Here is an 18,566-nt window from a genome sequence, read left to right as displayed (position 1 = left end):
TTTTATTTGTTTTAATATTTTTTTAATTTTTATAATTTAATTTTTGTTAAATCTTTATCATATATATGCTATTATACATTAATTGAAAAATAAAATATTAATTTAAGATATATTTATTTAATGAAAATAAAAAATAAAATAAAATTATTTACATATTTCTCATATATATATTTTAATCATTTCAACTCAAAACTCAAATAAAAAATTTAATTTTTAATTATTTTTAAATCATAATTAATATTTAAATATATATTTAAATTTATTCAAATTTATCAATTTGTCGATTTTTTATACATCCCTAAACACGAGTCAACGTTAAATTAGCATGTCAAAGGAATTACATTCCCCGTATTATTCGGGAAAATGACATCCAAAGCGAAAATAAATATGCAACTTTAACTTTACATGAGAAAATAAAAAGCAAATGCAACAGAAGTTTATATCATTAAAAAAAAGCAATATGTTGTCTAAACAAAATTTATTTATTTACTTTTGCTCAGTTATTACTATTAATTTTTTTTTTTTTTTTTCTCGAAAGGCAAAAGAAGTCTCCACTAAATAAAGCCGATCAGGGCACAAGGCCCATTACAGGAATTAGCCAACAAGCTTTCAGGCTTGAACCACAATTGAAAACAAAGGCAAGCAGCTATAAGTCAATACAAAAGGCCCATGGCCCACAAACTTGAAACCCTAGGTTGAGGAAAGAAGAACGTAGCCAAAGTTAATCCATTGCCTGTGCTCCTTTTGATCGGCCAAAAATCCCACCATCTAATCTCTAGAGCCAAGACAGCCACCCTTGACAAGCAGAAAGGTCCCAGAAGTGTTTAGCACAAGAACTCGTAAGATGGAAGCAAAGCATTTTGACCAGAAATCAAACCTTCTTCCCCTGTTGCTTGGACCTCCAATTTCCATAACCATCTCCATAACCCACGGCCATTAACTCACGACTTCTCACTCTCATTTAGTCTTAGGGGCGGCCACCACTACAGGGTGAGCATAAAGGCCCCAAAGTTGACATGCACCGACTTTACAGATGCACCATCCACAAAGCCCAAACTCAATAACAGACACAACCTATACGACATCTCTAAAGAATCGACTAAGGCTAGCAGATCAACAAACAATCCCTCACAAAGACTTCCCTAGATCTGTAACAAATCCACGAAAGAAAATATACTATTTACATCCTAACCCAGAAGTGAGGAGGGGGTGACCCACTCTCCAGGTTAGGAGGAAGCCACCTCTGCTCGAAAGGGGCAGAGAAAGGCCGCAACACCAACAGGAGAAACAGTCTAAACCGCAGAGACCAAGAACGCATTCAGTTAAATGGCATCAGGTTTAAAGAAAGAGTCTATTAACCAAAAGGTTGCCAAACCACATTCCTATCAACAATACAATATAGCAACTGCTAGTCAAATTGCATCAGGGTAAAATAGAAAAGCCATATTTTAGGCAAATATACAACAAATTCAATTAATAAAAGAAGAAACTTATCATTAGACTGACACAAAAAGTAAAGATTAGCCAGTGACTTTCTAAAAAAAAAAAAAAAAAAAAGGAATTCTAATTCAAATAATAGAACCTGAAAAGAATTAATTTAGTATGACTGTCAAAAGACTACTTGATTTCCCATCCATCATTTACATCATGAATGCCAACTCAAACTTCTTCATATAAATGTAAAGGCACACCTTTCCTTGCACATGATTATTGTTAGCGTCAAGCATTCGGGTCTCTCTAGATTTACCAAAATAAGAACCAGAGAATGAAGTTTCCCCTCACCTGTTGAACCAATAACTCGCATTTCATACATCAAATCCTCCAGGCTTGGCTAGCAGTCACAAATCCCTTCTGCTTTGCTAGAAAACAGAAAACATTCTTCCTTTTTCTATTTATCAAAAATTCAGAAGGGTGTTATACCGTATTGCCGGTTGCCCTTTGGTAACCCAGCTCAAAGAAAAATTCTCAGTACCAAAAAAATAAACATCTACACATTCATCCTTCTCGAGCCTATATTTTCCGGAAAACACGGCAACCTGACCAATGACTGTCATTGATGTACATTGCACTCCCTCAAGAAATGATCATCACGGTTTAGAAAACTTCTCCAATAGCGTCTATACTTTGGGATTCCTAGCTCCAGCCAAGGTTTCATCATTCCATTATAGTGCAATACTGCAGCATTCTTAATGACTTGCACATCAAGTGCATAATCATGCCCCATTCCTGACAAAGCCCACATGTTATCAAGAGCATAAATTTGGTCCTGAAAGGTAAGCAAGCTTGCACTCAATGCAGAAGCTTCAATTGATTGTGTCATCTTGCTAACCTGCTTTCCATAGAAGAGATGAAGAAAACCAATGAGAATTGCAAATGGCTAGTTAATCTCTTATCATTTAAGAAACAGAAAGCAAGCTGAAAAATAGGGACCAAAATGTCTTCATCTAAAAAGAGATGTTTTGATTAGAGATGTGCAAATAGTTGTCATAGATGATACAAAATGTAACAAAATATAAAAAATGTAATTATAAATTAAAAAAAAAAAATAGTAGAATTAATCTGTCACCTGTTGTCCCAATTTCCGGTAAGTTTCAGTAAGATCCAGCTCTCTCCACCTAGCAAGATCAATTACATTTAATCCAGACATCCAAACACAAGAATTTTTATCAAAACTATTTTCACCCAAATAACTGGTGAGCTGACCCAACCGCACTGAACACAATTGCACAGCACCATTTACTTTCCCTCCCATGTTGAGATTCCACAAATTGGACAAGTCTTGCTGCACAACAACATCATCATCCAGAACCACAACTTTCTTCAAGTTCTGGAATATATATGGAAGAAGATAGTGAGCATGAGAAAAAACAGATATGTATTCTGTTTTTAAATGAGTTGCAGATGGACTATCAACACCTAGAAAAGAAACATGAAATTCTACAGGCAAGGACATGCTTAACAAAGATGCCTTATCATGATAGTTTAGGTCAAGATGTTCAATGTTCAACACTTGAATGGCGGCTTCTCTATAAGCATTCCTGAAGAACCATAACTTAATTGCAAAATAATTTTGTTTATCCGTCAGCACATGAAAAACCAGATTGCCACTATCCTGCAGCATGCAGAATAACCCATTAGTATTAATATCTGAATTTGCAGCCATTTAATAGTGAAAAGAAAACAGAAGACTAATAGAACATACTCTTGCATGTGTAACAGTTGAGTTGATAACAACTGAAGAAGCAAGTATATTATTGGAGAATATAACATAGTGATGCAAGTTAGGATCCAAAAATTTCTCAGATGGAAGGGGTGCCCTATCATATAAAGAAGAATTGAAATATCCAACGGTCAGTTTCATGGACAGACAGTGAAGACCCTTTGGCATGGTTTGAACTGCAAGCTGATAGAGAAATGCACTCTGCCTCATGTGAAAGTTAGCTTCATCCTCAGTCATATCAAGTATTTGTCTCAATTTCTTGTCAACATTATGACATTCCACAGGGAATTTTTTGGCTTTGGCTATTGCAACTTCCATCTTCTGTAACTTCATCTCAATTCTGATCAAACAGGCAATAATGTTTAGTCAGCTGGGGCAAAAACTACAGCATCTTATTCTGCAGGTATTAGATAAATCAGACAAATCAACAGTCATAACTTCAATAAATCTACCACAAGAGAGAGCCAACATAACAAGTATAAGAACCTAGGTAATTTGTAAATAAATTTGAAATAAAATAATCTACTAAAGATCTTCAGGAAAGAGATTATATTACCCTATTTAAGGTTTGCTGTACAGGATCTTTCCCCTTTGTGCTTGGGGAATATGGATTGTTTTACATCAAGATGTCTTTAATGTTTCTTTTCATAGCAGGTAGCGTGAAAAATAAGCTTCTCAAGGTGTGAAACCAAACCCCAAAGGGAAAAATACACGTATACACAGAGACATTTTTAACCTCTCTTTTTATAGCAGGTAAAATGAAAAATAAGCTTCTTGATGTGATAAAACCAAAACCCCAAAAAGAACAATACACACACACAAACACAAACTAGGATGAAACCTTTAATTGCCAACATAAAGTCTATATAAGTACACAACTACATATGGTTAAAATAGCTTTGTCATGTGCAATGGTCATAGCAAAAATAGAACAGGCTTTTGGGAAAATGAAAATATAATGAAAACATGTTCAAACTCTTATCTATTTTCCATTATCAGCAGCAGTGTAAACACAACGCCCAATGCTGGTCCTAACTAAAGAGTGCCCAGAAAATGGAAGTCAAGATATAGTCCATTCCTTCGCAATTTTTCAACAAAGGGCTTTTAAAGGCTTAAACTCCATGCATATGCGCATGGCAAAAATTTACCAATGGCACTACAATTTATAGCTGATAAACCACTGCATCATGAAGTTACAGAATCAAATGCCCAGCATACAGGAGGTTCACTATCTGAATAAAATTTATCTAAATAAAATTTTCTGTTTAGCTTCATAGATAGGAATTGGTTTCAAACAAAACCGAATGACAAAAAGTGATCCATATAACCGACACAAACTAGTTTGGGATTAAGGCTCAATTGTTGTTGTATCTGAATAAAATTTCTCACTTGTTAAAAAAAGAGAACAAACAACAGAACTCATGATGAGTTTTCATTTTTTTGTTGGTTGTTATCTCAAGCAAAACACAATAAAGACAAATTATGGTGACTTTTGCAGCACACATGGATTGATTTTATTTTATTTTATTTAAAAAAAAAAATTAAACTCCGTGAAACAAACAAATGCATGATATCTATAAGGAGCATTGATTCTACAATCATAATCCCACCATACTTATTGTGTTGCTACCTAGAGCAAAAGCAATGATCAACAGGTTGCATGCTTAAAGGACAGAGACATCACACAAACTTGCAGTACTTACTGTGATGGAAGATCAGCATCTGTTGTACTTTCACTAAGAATACGTTCAAATTCTTGAATATTTTGTTTCAATTCTTGAGACAACTTGTTCTGTGCAGGAAGTTTGGCAATACTTGGAAAATATGCTCTAGCAACAAAAAGCCGGTCCTTTAATTTCTTCACCACAGAATCCTTCATGTCTTCTCTATGTTCTTTGCGCCATTTGCAATAACTGCCGAATCTCAGCTCACATAATTTTTCATTGTCCTCGCCTACATTTTTAGTGGATTTAGTTACTTTTGTTGTACCAGCTTTATCATTATGCTGCAAAATATTTATAAGAAAAAAAAAAGGTTAGAGACTTTAAAAGCATCACAATTAATTATCAAACAAACTTTTCAGTAAAACACTTAAATCCCACTTAAATGCAACATACATTTCCAACAGAAAGTGGTCGTGGCAAAGAATGATGTGGCATTGGGGTGCCTATAAATTGTTTGGGAAAAAAAAAGGTAAGTCTCATAGTGCTCCACAATTATCTAAACAACACTTTAAGAAAATGAACTTGAGAAGACCTTTCTGTTGTTGTTCGCCATCATTCTTTACGCTTGTAGTGCTACTTACATTTCTCACTTCATTTATATGATTTCTTAAAGCACCCTGGCAAAAAATATAAGAAAACACGCCAGATTAAGCACAATCTTAGATGCCTTTACTTTAGACTCAGAAAAAATCATGAAAAGGTATCATAAGGCATAAGCTTCTCGCAAATTGATGTGTCTCACTTCCTTCTGAAAAAAGTAAGAATGAAATGGGAGACACTCCTTCAAGATTGAAAAATAATGCATACCCATTAGAAGAGTTGGATAATGTAAATTCATAAGTCTAATACAACAGCGGAAAATGTTGCACTTGCACTTCTCATGGAATTAGAAAAGCCAATTGCATATTTAATTAGAGATTTCTATTGGATCCCTTATAGCTGGCTGCAGATAAGGGTTCAAAATTCGCATCAAACCAATCATCATAAGCCCACATTCCGCAAAATGAAAGGCAACGATATTTTTTACACCAACAATTGAGAAAGCAACTACCAAGATTATAAAACTAAAGAAGAACATTGAAAGTTTACATCCTTTATCTCTTGATAGTACATGAAATGGGGCACAAAATGGAAGCATCACTAACATTTGTAAAGCACTTCAAAAGAAGAAGAAACAAAGAGAAGAGCGAGGGAAGGGAATGCTACCATAGGTTGCTAGGATGAGTATGGTACAGGATCATCACATAAAACTTAAAAAGAAGCCTTATCCTGTAGATGAGTTTGAGTTTTCCATGTTAGAAGTCTTAGCCAAAGTACCTTCTTTTCCCCAAAATTATTTTTAAGAGTAACAAAATGCTTATTGCTTTTACTCTCTTTTTTTTTTTTTTTTTTGGTGGATGTCCTCTTTCCAATTCCTTCGCACCAATGGCTAAACTATTCCAGCAAATGCAAGATTTTATAAGAATTGGTGGTCTGCCTTAAAGTGTTATATATCAAGTCATATTCAGCATGAATAACCTAGTAACATGAAGTGTCACATATTATATCAGACAATCGTTGTTTTTCACACTAAGAGCAGTGAATGAGAATAGACTGTAGAGAACAAATTCCGATAGATATCATACCTATACAATTTTACAATGTGCAATATCAACACTTCAAATTTAAAAGATGCTATGCATCACATCAATGATCATTAGATTGAATGATGAACAGAAAAAGAAATACACCTTATTTTAATCGATTATCTTAGCCAAGAAAAATATTGATTGGGGTTTCATCCCATGATGTATGATATGGTGCATTGATAGAAAAAGGAAAGGCTCACCTTTCGAAGTGTTTTGATAATTTTTTTCTTGAAACAAAACGTTATGTTCTTATTCTTGTTTGCATTTCTTATACAGGGGTTGCATTCCTTTTTGAGTTTATTGGCCAGTCACTCGCCAGAACAGACACTTTAATCCTTCTTCAAGACATGATCAAGCTTTCTCTGTGGATTCAAATAACCTAAATGCTATGTAAAGTAAACCCTAGCCATTATCTGCAAATCAACAGATTCAAAAACCCATTATAGATTATGCTAGTATTTTTTTTGTTCTACTTTCAAGTCCACAAACTCTTAACCACATAAGGCTCTATATCCTAATATTTGCTTTGTGTTTTCAGAATTGTAGACAAAGAATTTCTTTGTGTTTGCATTGCCCAACGGTAAAGGATAGTCAAGGGTAGTAAGAAAGCAAAAGGTCTTAGGTATTCTGCTCTTTTTGGTATGGTGTGTTTTGTTTGAAGCATAAAGCAAAAATGTTTAAGAAACATCATTCTTGCCACCATTAATATAGGATAAGAAAGCATTTCGTTTCTTTAACAGTTTTGAACTTGCGTAGCAGACATGCAGAAGTATTCAAAACCTCTTTGATAACACTTCAAGTTTTTCTTGTTTGTTTCTTTATATGTAGAAGGATTTCTTATCAATCTTAAAATTTCCTGAACGACTATCAATCTTAACAGTTTTTCATACCTAAATAAGTTTTCAACTAGATGGGTGTAAGAATATGGCCAGAAACGTTGAAACATTCTATCTAGTTATCCACAAATTGAAGTACATGATAATTCAGTCAATCACCTTAAAATAATAATAATAATAATAATAATAATAATAATAATAATAATAATAATAAAGACAGAGAGAATTCACTTGCAAACCTCTAGACTTGGAAGGGTTGGCGCAAAATGATCTATAATTTCCTGTATATTTGATTGGTCACTCTACAGGTAAATAAAATAAATGAATAAAAGGATTAGCATAACAACTTCCTTTGAACAACAAACTAAAATGAAAAATAGGACTTGTTTCCTTCTGTTAGTAGGAGTGAAGAAACACGAAAAAGAAAAGGAAAATGGAATGGAAGTTTCAGAAAAAGTTCAAAGTTGTTAGCAAGGCATTCATTCGATTCAGACATGAGTTACCTTATGATGGATCAGATGAGTGCCGTGATCAACTCTAGCTCCATTCTACTTTCGAATCAAAAAGAAAAAAAAAGGTGTGAAGAAAGTTGCTATAGTATCAATTTTCTCAGTTAGAAATAACTAAAAAGATTTAAGCACGCACTGAATCCGAATCAGAACTAGAACTTGACCAATCAGAGACGTATCCTGCAAAAGTGGAAAAAAGATCAACAATATAAGATGAATGATTACAAATACTTCAGAAATCTGAAGTACATTCAAGCGAAGATTTGCATCCCAATGTAATTACGTCAGGATCTAAGGAGTTTCGACGAGAAAAGCAAGAGCAATTGAGGAGCGGATCTAAATCTAGGAAAAAATAGAAAGTTACCAGAAGAGTGAAAACCGTTGTAAAGGCCGAGCAAGAAGACGAGGGGAACAAGCATAGAAAGGACGACGAGGAAAAGTACGCCTATAACCAGACACCTCCATCGCCTTTTCCCGGGATAACCCCCGCCTCCACCTTTCATTTCCCTCCTCCGCCTCCGCCTCCGCCTCCGGCTCTGACTCCTCCCTTCTCCTACACCTTAGTATTGAGCAACTCCGCCGAATGCTGTGGGGGTGTGTGTCAGGGTAGAGTAGTGGTGGTGTGGTACATTTAGTAATTATTATTATAAAAATTGCATTCCGCCATAGGAATCTTAATCTTTGCTTTTCATTGCCTACACACACTCTAACTCTCTCTTTCTACTTTCTCAGAACGATACAGATACAGTTGGGAAAGATTTGCAGATGACGCCAAAATTAAACAATCTTTCTTTTTTATTTATTTTAAGGAAAAAAACAAAAAAAAAAAAAGAGAAAACCTGATATTCGTTGGTATTTTGTGCTTTGCGCACCACTTCTGCTTTCCTTTCCTTCTTTGAGGCCCATTGCACCGTACTTACCATGTGAGCCCCTTCATTTTTTTTAAGCCAATAAATTAGTGTTAATCAACCCTTTTTTTAATTAAATTTTGACTTTTCTTAGTTATTTTGCAATTTTCAGATTTAGCCTTGACGTGGTTTAGCCGACACAGGTCTCAACCTTTTTTTGCGGCGCAATTAAAATTTATTAATTTTAATATCAACTTGTTGATTAATGATGATCCTCTTTCATGAATTATCCTACAACTTTTTTTAGTTTTTTTTTTTTAAATAAAATAAGAAAATATTGTTTTTATCTCTTTTTTTTATTTATTACATATTTAAATAACAAATTTTAATTCTTTTCAAAAATATAAATTTTAAATTTAAATTTTATTCGTAATTAAATAAAAAATATTTAGTGATATAATATAAAGTTTGTAAATATGTTGAATAGTTACTTTCTCTCCAAAGAAAAATAGAAAAATAATGTAATATTATTTATATAAATACTAAATTGATTAAATAATTAATTACAACATAAAATAAATGATGAGGGTGGTTTATCCGCTGTACATTATCTAAGCCTCATCAATTTACCAAAAAAAAGACATAATTAATGAAAATCACAAGAAAAAAAAATAAAGTTCACTATTTTTATAAAAAAAGGTACAACACAAAACCAATTTTAATTAGCAAAGCCTGACAGAAAATCTCTACTGAAAAGAGACCTAATAACAATGTCAAATAGTTTTAACCCAGCACGCACACACGCGCGCATATATATACATATATATAGAAAGGCGGAAAAAAGGGAAAGTCCCAGTGGCAAAGCATATGATGCTACTTGGGCTCTACTTTTGCTGGAAGTAAGTAACCTCCGCTGTAATCAAAGGCATTGAAGTCATTAACATCCTTCTTAGGAACATCATTGTAAGGGTGTCTTGTAACTCCTCTTGAAGTTCCAAAATCAGTCGCAGATGAAGAAGCTGAGGTTGAGTTAGTGTTCATCCCATCATTTTGTAATATAGTCTCTATTGCCTTAACCACTTCACTCATTGTTGGACGTTCTGCTGCTGATTCTTCCACACATTGCATTGCCAACTCTATGAACCTCCCAAACCCAACAAGATTTCCAGAGTTTCTAATGGCTCGATCCATTATTTCCCTCAACCCATAGTGTTGTTCGTCATTCTTGTCCATTGCCATTCGTACTTCACGAACAATGTATTTTCCTTTCTCAATTGGTTGCTTAGCAGTTACTAGCTCAAGCATTAACACACCAAAACTGTAGACATCACTCTTTTCTGTTAATCGCTGGGTCATGTAATATTCAGGGTCCAGATAGCCCTGCAAATAAACACCATTTTGCATAAGAAAATTATCAAACCAAATGTTATATAATCTTATTTATTTGAAAATGTTGATGTGGATGGATGCAAGGAGATGTTGCAATTACACACCAGGGTGCCCTTAACTTGTGTTGAAACATGCCCTTTTGTACTGTCTGATACGAGCTTTGACAGGCCAAAGTCTGCAACCTTTGCCATTAAATTTTCATCCAGCAGAATGTTGGAGGACTTGATATCTCTGTGGATTATCGGAGGATCTGCAAGCTCATGTAGGTATGTTAGTCCTCTAGCTGAACAGAGAGCAATGCGCAATCTCCTCTTCCAATCAAGATGAATGCCAGACCTCCCTGCAATGCATTTTATGCAAATAATTTCCTGTTAGATATGGAAATGTTATTATCAATTCAGTGTATATGTGATTACTAAAGGAACTTTCCTGGATACGAAAACGCCATTTCTTTTTCTTTTCCACATCACATAAAAATATGGTCTATGAACTACTAAAATACTGAATGTGTAGATAAATATTCTCATTTTGGAGGCACAGTTGAATAGAAGCGGACATACCTGACAGGCTTTCCCTGAGTGTTCCATTGGCCATAAATTCATACACCAGCATCTGTTCTCCTTGTTCAAAACAAAAACCCACAAGGCCAACAAGATTCTTGTGATGTAATCTTGATAGCAACTCAATTTCAGTCTTGAACTCAAGCCCGCCTTGCATTGATCCTTGCTGAGCCCTTTTGATTGCCACTACTTGTCCTTCAGAAAGCATTCCTCTATAAACCTGGAGAGGAAGTATATGATAGGTAAACCAGCTACGGTAAATTGGAGCAAATTTTCACTAGCCATGACCAAAATCTTGGAGATATACCTTGCCATAGCCTCCAGAACCTATCTCATTACTTTCAGAGAAGTTGTTAGTGCACTTCTTAAGTTCGTCATAAGAGAACCATCTTGCTCCCTTCAATTGCGGTGCTCCTCCACTGTCCTTTCCACTTGAAACCCAGGATGCTGGAATCCACAATATATAAGCCAAAATATTTATGATGCTGCCCTTGGCAAGTATGCCTACTTTATTGAAAGCAATAATAAGGTCTCATGTATTACTTACCGAAAGGTCTACTTAATCCGATCGCCTTTTCTGCGCGTTTCTTTTGCCGAATGGCATATATCCCTACTCCAACAAGGCCCAGAACTAGAAGGGCACAGCCAATTCCTATCCCAGCAACTGCACTAGAGCTAATAGAAGTTCCTTTGTCTCCACCTGATAAATGTTCATGTTGTTCTTATCAATTTATCATCCCAAATGGTAGCATATAAACTACATTCATAACTAAAGAAGCGATGTATAAGTTACCTGGGAAAGGGTAAGGAGATGCAATAAAAAAATAGGGTCCAAAATCTTTTGGAGGCTTGTAGGTTTGATTACTCAAGTCAAACCCAATCCTCATAATTTCTGTCCTATTAAAGTATTTTCCACTGGGGGGAAATAGTGCAAGCTGCACCTGAAGATAGTCATCAGCATTGAAAACGGGGTCCTGAAGAAAAACCGAACCAGGAGTCAGGTCCAATTTTACCCAAAGGCTCATTTCTAGTGATTGAAACCGCTTCACATCAGTTGAGTCCTTGAAGTAGGGTGCTCTGAAGTAAAATGTCCCTTCATAGGGATAGGCGCATTCACATCTCTGAGGGCTAAGCTTCTGTCCATTAGGACATTGTGTACTTCCACATTTAGCCAGGCTAGTGGAATAAGCCTTAGCAGTTGACCGCTGGAGATGACAGTAATTAGTATTTGAGAGAGCAGAGCACACAGGATTTCCTTCAAGTCTGATTACATGATCTTGGTAAGTGGAAGAGACAAACAATACAATTTAATGCAAATTTTAGGTACATGAACCTTCTTACATTAGTGTACTTGTGTATTGAGCAGTTAGTGTCACAGAGGAAATGTCATTGTTCTGCAGATCAACAAGTTGAAGTTTTGGCCCGAGGCTTTCACCCATGTCCAGTTGGCCACTGAAGGCATTGTTTTTCAGCAACCTGAGAAGATATTAAGATAAATTTATTTTGCAATCCTGAAATTTTGTTTTATATGCTCAATCAGTATTCTGTACTCAGAATTAAACTCACACTTGCTCTATCTGCTGGTAACTGAAGATTACGGATGGTAAAGGCCCTTGAAGAGGTCCGTGTTCTATAACCCTGCACAACATTTTGACCGCGGAATTTCTAAATGAGACTAAACAAAATCCTCTTTATGTTTCATTTCTGACCTAATGAGGACTTACAATGTGGTCAGCAATGGTAAGGTTGAGAACCATGCAGGAGCTTCTGATGTGACAAATGAGTTGCTGCTAAGGTCCCTGTGAAGATAGTGCATCGATCAGGATTCATTAACATGACAAGGAACAAGTTGAAGACAAATGAACTGGAGGGTAAACTCTACGGAATTTACTTACACATAATTAAGACTAGTCATTCCAGTTAAGTTTGGCAAAGGGCCTGTCAACTGATTATGTGCTAAATTCCTGAAAGAAAATAGTATTTCGAGGGAGAAGTTAATTACACACTTAAAGTTCAAACCAACTTACATCTATGTCATGTGAAAATATGTGTATGCACTTGTGTATAAGTACTCACAATTCGACCACGTTTGTAAGGTTGTTTAAATTTGATGGGACTTTTCCTGTTAAAGCATTTCTATCAAGTCGACTGCAGTAAATCAGACTAGTCAGAATCCCAGTAAAATCTATGGCAAGGACAATTACTTGGAGAAAACGTTTAGGCAATTAAAGATGAAACTGAGGCAGGCTTATTTCACTCACAGAACCTCAAGGGTCTGAACTTCTCCTAATGAATCTGGGATAGTTCCATTAAGTTGATTTCCATCAAATAATCTGTCATGAGAGAATCACAAAAAATTTGAAGATTAGAATAACCACCAGCCCCCACAACAACCACCCAACAACCCCCACCCACCCCCCCCCCCCCCCCGGGCCAAAAAAAAAAAGAGAGAGAGAGAGAGAGAGAGAAACAAAAACCTCTAGGTGGTTGTCAAACTTACACATGTATTAGTACCATTTCATAGCTGAAAAGTTTGGAGGGAATGGGACCTGAAAGCTGGTTCTTGTTGAAATGGCTGCAAGTTCATGAAATTTAGTTATTCATATGGTGCATGTGAGCAAAGTGGATTGATCTTCACTAAACTTTCATACTGGAAGGGGGTTGGAAAAGCATACTCACAAGTGCTTAGCCTTTCGAAGGAGGTCCAAGCCTGGGGCGAAGAATGTTGAAACTGGGATAGGTCCTGTCAATTGATTAGCTGCCAAGTCTAGCCAGTAGACATTGGAGAGTTTTCCCAAAGAGGGAGGGATGTTGCCTGTCAAGTTGTTTGAGTTGAGGGCCCTGCAAAGATGGATGGTGTTGAATAACATGAACAAAGTAGAAAACATTCCCTCTTGATTCATATAATTGTTTTACTATTTTTGCGACTCTTACAAGAAGGATAACTCAGCAAGATTGCCCAGCTCAGGTGGAATACTGCCGGTGAAGCCACAGCCAGCAAGGATTCTGAAAGATGAAAGCAAAGATGCATACAGCAGTTTTTGTCATGGGAAAATTGAGGTATGTGGAAAATTAGATCAATGGAGTCATGGAGAGTTGTAACTTAATGGATCTTACAGGATGTTCAAATTTTGCAGATCTCCTAGCCGCGGAGTTAGAGGTCCAGTGAGGTCTGGGTTAAAGGACAGGTCCCTGTAATAAAATAGACTCACAACTTGAATTTTGAGATGGAACATTGCTTAATTATATAGGAATCTAATTAAACTACAACTTGGAATGTTTCAAACTTGCTCTTGTCAAGTACTTTTTCAGTTCAAGGAAAAAGGAGAAACGAAATTACAATGACATCAACTCAGTCAATCCCCCAATATCACCAGTTAGCTTTCCTTTGAGGCCCATGGTTGATAACCCCCTGAGAGAGGAGGAAAAAAGAAAACATGATGATTAACATGAAGGTGCCTAAAATGATATAAGAAAGAACATGAATAACTCATCATTATCGATGAGATCAGGATTTGAATTCCTTAAAACTCACAATGCAGTTATCCTTGAATCCTTGCATGTAACTCCTTCCCAGTGTGTTCCACATGGATCTCCAGTTTCCCAGCTCGGTGGAGCATTTTTCCAGGCATCTTTCAGGGACTGGAGAGCTGCAGCTGCATCACCAGAAAGAAAAAAAAAATGTAGATTCTCAAAATATCGGAAAATTTATACTCCATATACAATATCCATTTTGAATGTGCACCAGGTCTGAAGATGCTCTGTGAAAACAGAAATAGATTTTGATTTGGATGACAGTTCTCATAAAACATGAAAGACCACCATAATAGACTATCACTCCATCACACATTCACCAAACCAATTTGGTAATGGATGGAGTGCTATTTATCAATAAAGTTCACCTATTAAACCTTCCAAGAAAAATGCAATCATACAATGATAATAATAACAATGGTAAATTCCCAGTTCAAAAAAGAAATCTGCATTTGATCAAGACAAAGAATATAGATCAATTACCATCACGAGGGTCTGTAAAGGAAAAGATGAGATGGAACCCTGCACTAAAGAAAACCAGAAAGAAGAGCAACTGGAAAGCTGCAGCCATGGCAGCAGGTTAGCTGCAGAATGTTAAACTAGGCACTCACCAAGCTACAGATAGAAAAGCCAAAGGACCCTTTAGTCAAAGACTAGAACAAGAAGTGCCAGCCGACCTCATTTTGCTGGAAGGTTTAGGCGGGTAAAGAAGGAATGAGGAAGAAGAATTGCAGGGTGATGAATTTGTCTTTGTATTAAACAGAAAAAAGAGAACAAACCAAAATCAATTCAAGTCTTGATTTGACCTCCTTTAGCCTATTCCAATCGATTTTTTCCTGTCTTAGAGGCGACTCTAATAGCCAAGCATCACCACTAAAGTCGCTATTAGCAAACCCGCCACCATTATTATTAATTATTATCATCTAATCTCTTCTTCTTCTTCTTCTCTTTCATGTGCTTCCTTCTCACGCCTCATTTATAATCATTATAACAAAATTTGTACGTTTTACAGTTCCCTCCGCCCGCCTAACAACAACAATAATCTTTGCTTTGTAAGTAAACCACAAAGCATCTTTTAGAACCAGCCAATGAGAGGGGCTTTTTTTTAAATTTATTCAATCTAGCAGTTCTAAAAACGACTTGATATCATTGAATTAAAACTCATTGGTGAATGTTTTTATATAATTAACTATGATAACAAAAACTGATACTTAAATTCGAGAATTCACAGTCCTAGAAACGACTTCAATAGTATTACGGAGCTGAAGCAGGCTGATGAAAACAATTTTTCTTATTGAATATATTTTAAGATACTCATTTTTTGTTATTATCACAACCATACCATTATAATCATTGCTGTCCATCATGTTATGATACAATCCCACTTTAACATTGTCTTTGCTAAAAAATACAACTTTGCTGCTTGAATTGAGGAAATTCTTTTAGTGGTAAAAAATGTGATAGGAGAGTAGTAAAAAATGTGATAGGAGATTATCTTAAATTGTGAACATCTCAGCCACACATATTTAGAGATATTCCACCATAAATTTGATGATCAATTTGATTATTAAGTAATAATTTACCTCTCACTTGATAAAAAAAATTATTTTCATGGATTCTTTATGAATTTCTCAATCTAATGTGAATAATATTTTTTTTTTTTTGAAGTGGGGATTCGAACCTAACACATCTTATATGAGTAATATATCTTTAATCACTGGATAAAGTCAAGTTAAGCATAAATTAATCCTTTAATTTAATAATAAATATGAGTTTATCTAAAAAAAACCTATATTTAAATTTCATTAAATTACAATATCCCTTGCCTAATTCCAAAAGTAAACTTTGTATGATGTGTGAAATTGGTCTATAATGCCAAAAAGCAGAAATATCTACAGTTAGATACTAATAAAAAAATTATATATTTTGACATATTGAATAGTTAAAGCACATAATTGATTTGATATATTTATATTCAAATTTTTATTCCCTTAATTTTTTATTAAAAAATTTAAAAAATACAAATAAAATAATTATGTTATTTTTTTAAATAAAAATACAAAACATAAATATACTTTATTAATTCCAGTCCTCAATAAATAAATCTAAAATTAAGAAATGTACTATACATATGTGTGTATTGAATGCCAATCTTATAAAGAAGATCTCAAGATTAAAAATTAAAATGATAACAGTAACCTCTTCTTTTAAAAAAAATTGGATGCACTAAAAATAATATTACCATTTACCAAATAGGCATGTTGTACACGTGTTCCACACATAAATAAATTAAAACGTAATAATTAATAAAAAGCGTATTTTTGAAATTCAGGATGCAGGCCATGACAAAAATGAATGGCTAATCCAACCAAGCAAACCAACCAAATTCTTTTGTTCCATCTCTTACTCGTTTTTGCCGAATCCATCAAAACAGTGTTATTAAATCTGGTTTTGAAGGTTAACATGATGAAGGAATTACATTTATGGGTTAGTAGTTCAACCAATTGATAAATAAATTCGCAAATTATTAAGAATTAATTAAACTATATTATTTATTAAAATAAATAAATGTAATTGATTAAAATTTAATAACTTAAAATTGAGATTTTAATATTTACAATAATATTTTTAAATTTTATATAAAAATATTTAATTTTAAATATTGTCATTTATTTTTTTTCCAATTTATGGGTGATATATAAAAAAATTTCTATAAATTATATTTTTAATATTTATTAAGTTATATTATATATAACAAATAGTCAATTAACTTTACTTACCATAAAAAAAAAATCCTTTCTTGAAAAAATAAAATTAATTTTATTATATTTTGTATATGATAATTTAATTGAAATAAAATAATTTTATATGAAAATTCTATAACAAAATAATTATATTATGAAATAAAGGATATATATATTTTTTGGAATAAAAATATATAACTGTTAACTTAGCTCAATTGATTGTAACTTTAAAGACCTTGGTAAATAGTCAAAGAAAACACTAACAATCATCGCCCATGTTGCACTAAGCATGATTTCAGCTCAACCAAATCACATTCTAAATTCACTGTTTCAGTCCTTGACATGTTCTTCCTCTCACCTGTGTGGCCTTGCAACTCCTCATTCTCGTCTCAAATTCTCATATCCATCTTTTAGACTACACATATAATTTTGCAACCTTGCAATTTCACTCCTTTGCTCATTGATAGTGACCTTAGTCCATCCATGGAAATCTAGGTCATGCTGTTTGAAGAATTACAAACCCTTTCCTGCATTTAGAACAAAGAGAAATCAACATTTGGCACATCACAAAATATGCAGGGGACGAAGTGAGCTTTCTTCCACTAGTAATACTGAAGTTATCTCAAAAATTTTAAGATTCTAATTTTAAATTTCAGTAAGAAATTAAATGAAAAAAAAAATTGACTCAAAACCCCACTGAATGTCTCTGTCACAAGATCATGGTCTGATTTTTTTTTTTTTTTTTGTGCCCCTCTGAATTATATGCATCAATGATTAAAAAAGGCAAGAGAACAATGTTGATATAGGCTGGTCGGTAGGGAGAGGCTTCGCCACAAATTGCGAGAAGCAGAAGCACTTGGAAACAAAGTGTGACAACGATGGGATAACTTCAATTTTGATGAATGTGTACGTAAGCAAAGCACAAGTGCTGGTTGCTTCTCCTTGACTCATCTTCAAGCTATCATCGTGTCTGGAATGTTTCTTTTTCTTTCGAAGTATGCAAATGTAACTTTCACTGCTCATTAGTGGAGAAAGACAAAATAATAAAAAATTAAGAAAATGTTTTCAGATAATTAATGCACCCTTTAGGCTCATTTTGTTAAAAAAAATTATTAAAAAATAATTTTTCAAATTTTTTTAACGTTTAAGAGAGTTATAAAAATAAGTTAATAAAAAATATTTTTTAATCAAAGAAAAAATTATTTTTTTTTATTTTTAAATTTTGATAATAATATGAAAACACTTATACATATATAATATAAATATATTCTACTAATTATTTTCTGCTAAACATATAGAGTTTTATTGAAAAATTATTTTTCAAAATCCACATCTATAGCTAGTAATTGAGTCGTCGAGTACATATCTAAGTAGTACATGGGTTTATAAGTTTAAGGGCAAAGTATACTTTAATACCCTGTATGGTCTTTTTAGCATTGAGAGTTATACTTTGTTTTATATCAATTAAGGACATAAACTTTAGTTTCATTTTCATCACAATGACAAATTGTTAACAATGTTAAATGATGCTGACGTGGCATGTTGACATAGCACCATATATGATGTGGCAACAT

At 34.1% G+C, this 18,566-nt stretch overlaps 2 protein-coding genes across 5 annotated transcripts; both read right to left on the bottom strand.

Annotated features, from left to right (window-relative positions):
• Nucleotides 1–1,473: 1,473 nt before the first annotated feature.
• On the bottom strand, nt 1,474–8,739 carry LOC110668724 (probable galacturonosyltransferase 7). 4 transcript variants are annotated; one of them, XM_021830056.2, is made up of 11 exons: nt 8,282–8,737; nt 8,054–8,097; nt 7,912–7,956; nt 7,648–7,710; nt 5,477–5,561; nt 5,338–5,387; nt 4,924–5,225; nt 3,203–3,560; nt 2,969–3,112; nt 2,567–2,827; nt 1,474–2,329 (listed from the first exon to the last, which is right to left on the bottom strand). In XM_021830056.2, exons 1-11 carry the CDS (start codon nt 8,418–8,420, stop codon nt 2,051–2,053), a joined length of 1,770 nt encoding a protein of 589 aa, XP_021685748.2. In that variant the 5' UTR covers nt 8,421–8,737; the 3' UTR covers nt 1,474–2,050. The 4 variants fall into 4 exon arrangements, with proteins under 4 accessions (XP_021685748.2, XP_021685745.2, XP_021685750.2 ...); XM_021830053.2 differs by having other exon boundaries at nt 2,567–3,112; nt 8,282–8,736; XM_021830058.2 differs by having other exon boundaries at nt 2,567–3,112; nt 7,912–7,959; nt 8,282–8,384.
• Nucleotides 8,740–9,429: 690 nt separating this feature from the next.
• On the bottom strand, nt 9,430–15,355 carry LOC110668723 (leucine-rich repeat receptor protein kinase HPCA1). Its single transcript, XM_021830051.2, has 19 exons — nt 14,732–15,355; nt 14,250–14,370; nt 14,055–14,126; nt 13,832–13,906; nt 13,649–13,720; nt 13,394–13,555; nt 13,215–13,289; nt 12,976–13,047; nt 12,791–12,862; nt 12,610–12,678; nt 12,439–12,513; nt 12,281–12,352; nt 12,056–12,190; nt 11,508–11,977; nt 11,262–11,414; nt 11,022–11,161; nt 10,715–10,934; nt 10,259–10,494; nt 9,430–10,145 (listed from the first exon to the last, which is right to left on the bottom strand). The coding sequence occupies exons 1-19, from the start codon at nt 14,817–14,819 to the stop codon at nt 9,639–9,641; spliced, it is 2,886 nt and encodes a 961-aa protein (XP_021685743.2). The 5' UTR covers nt 14,820–15,355; the 3' UTR covers nt 9,430–9,638.
• Between the last annotated feature and the right edge of the window lie 3,211 nt (nt 15,356–18,566).

The sequence above is a fragment of the Hevea brasiliensis genome, chromosome 3, assembly GCF_030052815.1.
Source record: "Hevea brasiliensis isolate MT/VB/25A 57/8 chromosome 3, ASM3005281v1, whole genome shotgun sequence".
Lineage (NCBI taxonomy): Eukaryota > Viridiplantae > Streptophyta > Magnoliopsida > Malpighiales > Euphorbiaceae > Hevea > Hevea brasiliensis.
This window is presented reverse-complemented; position numbering and strand designations above follow the sequence as displayed.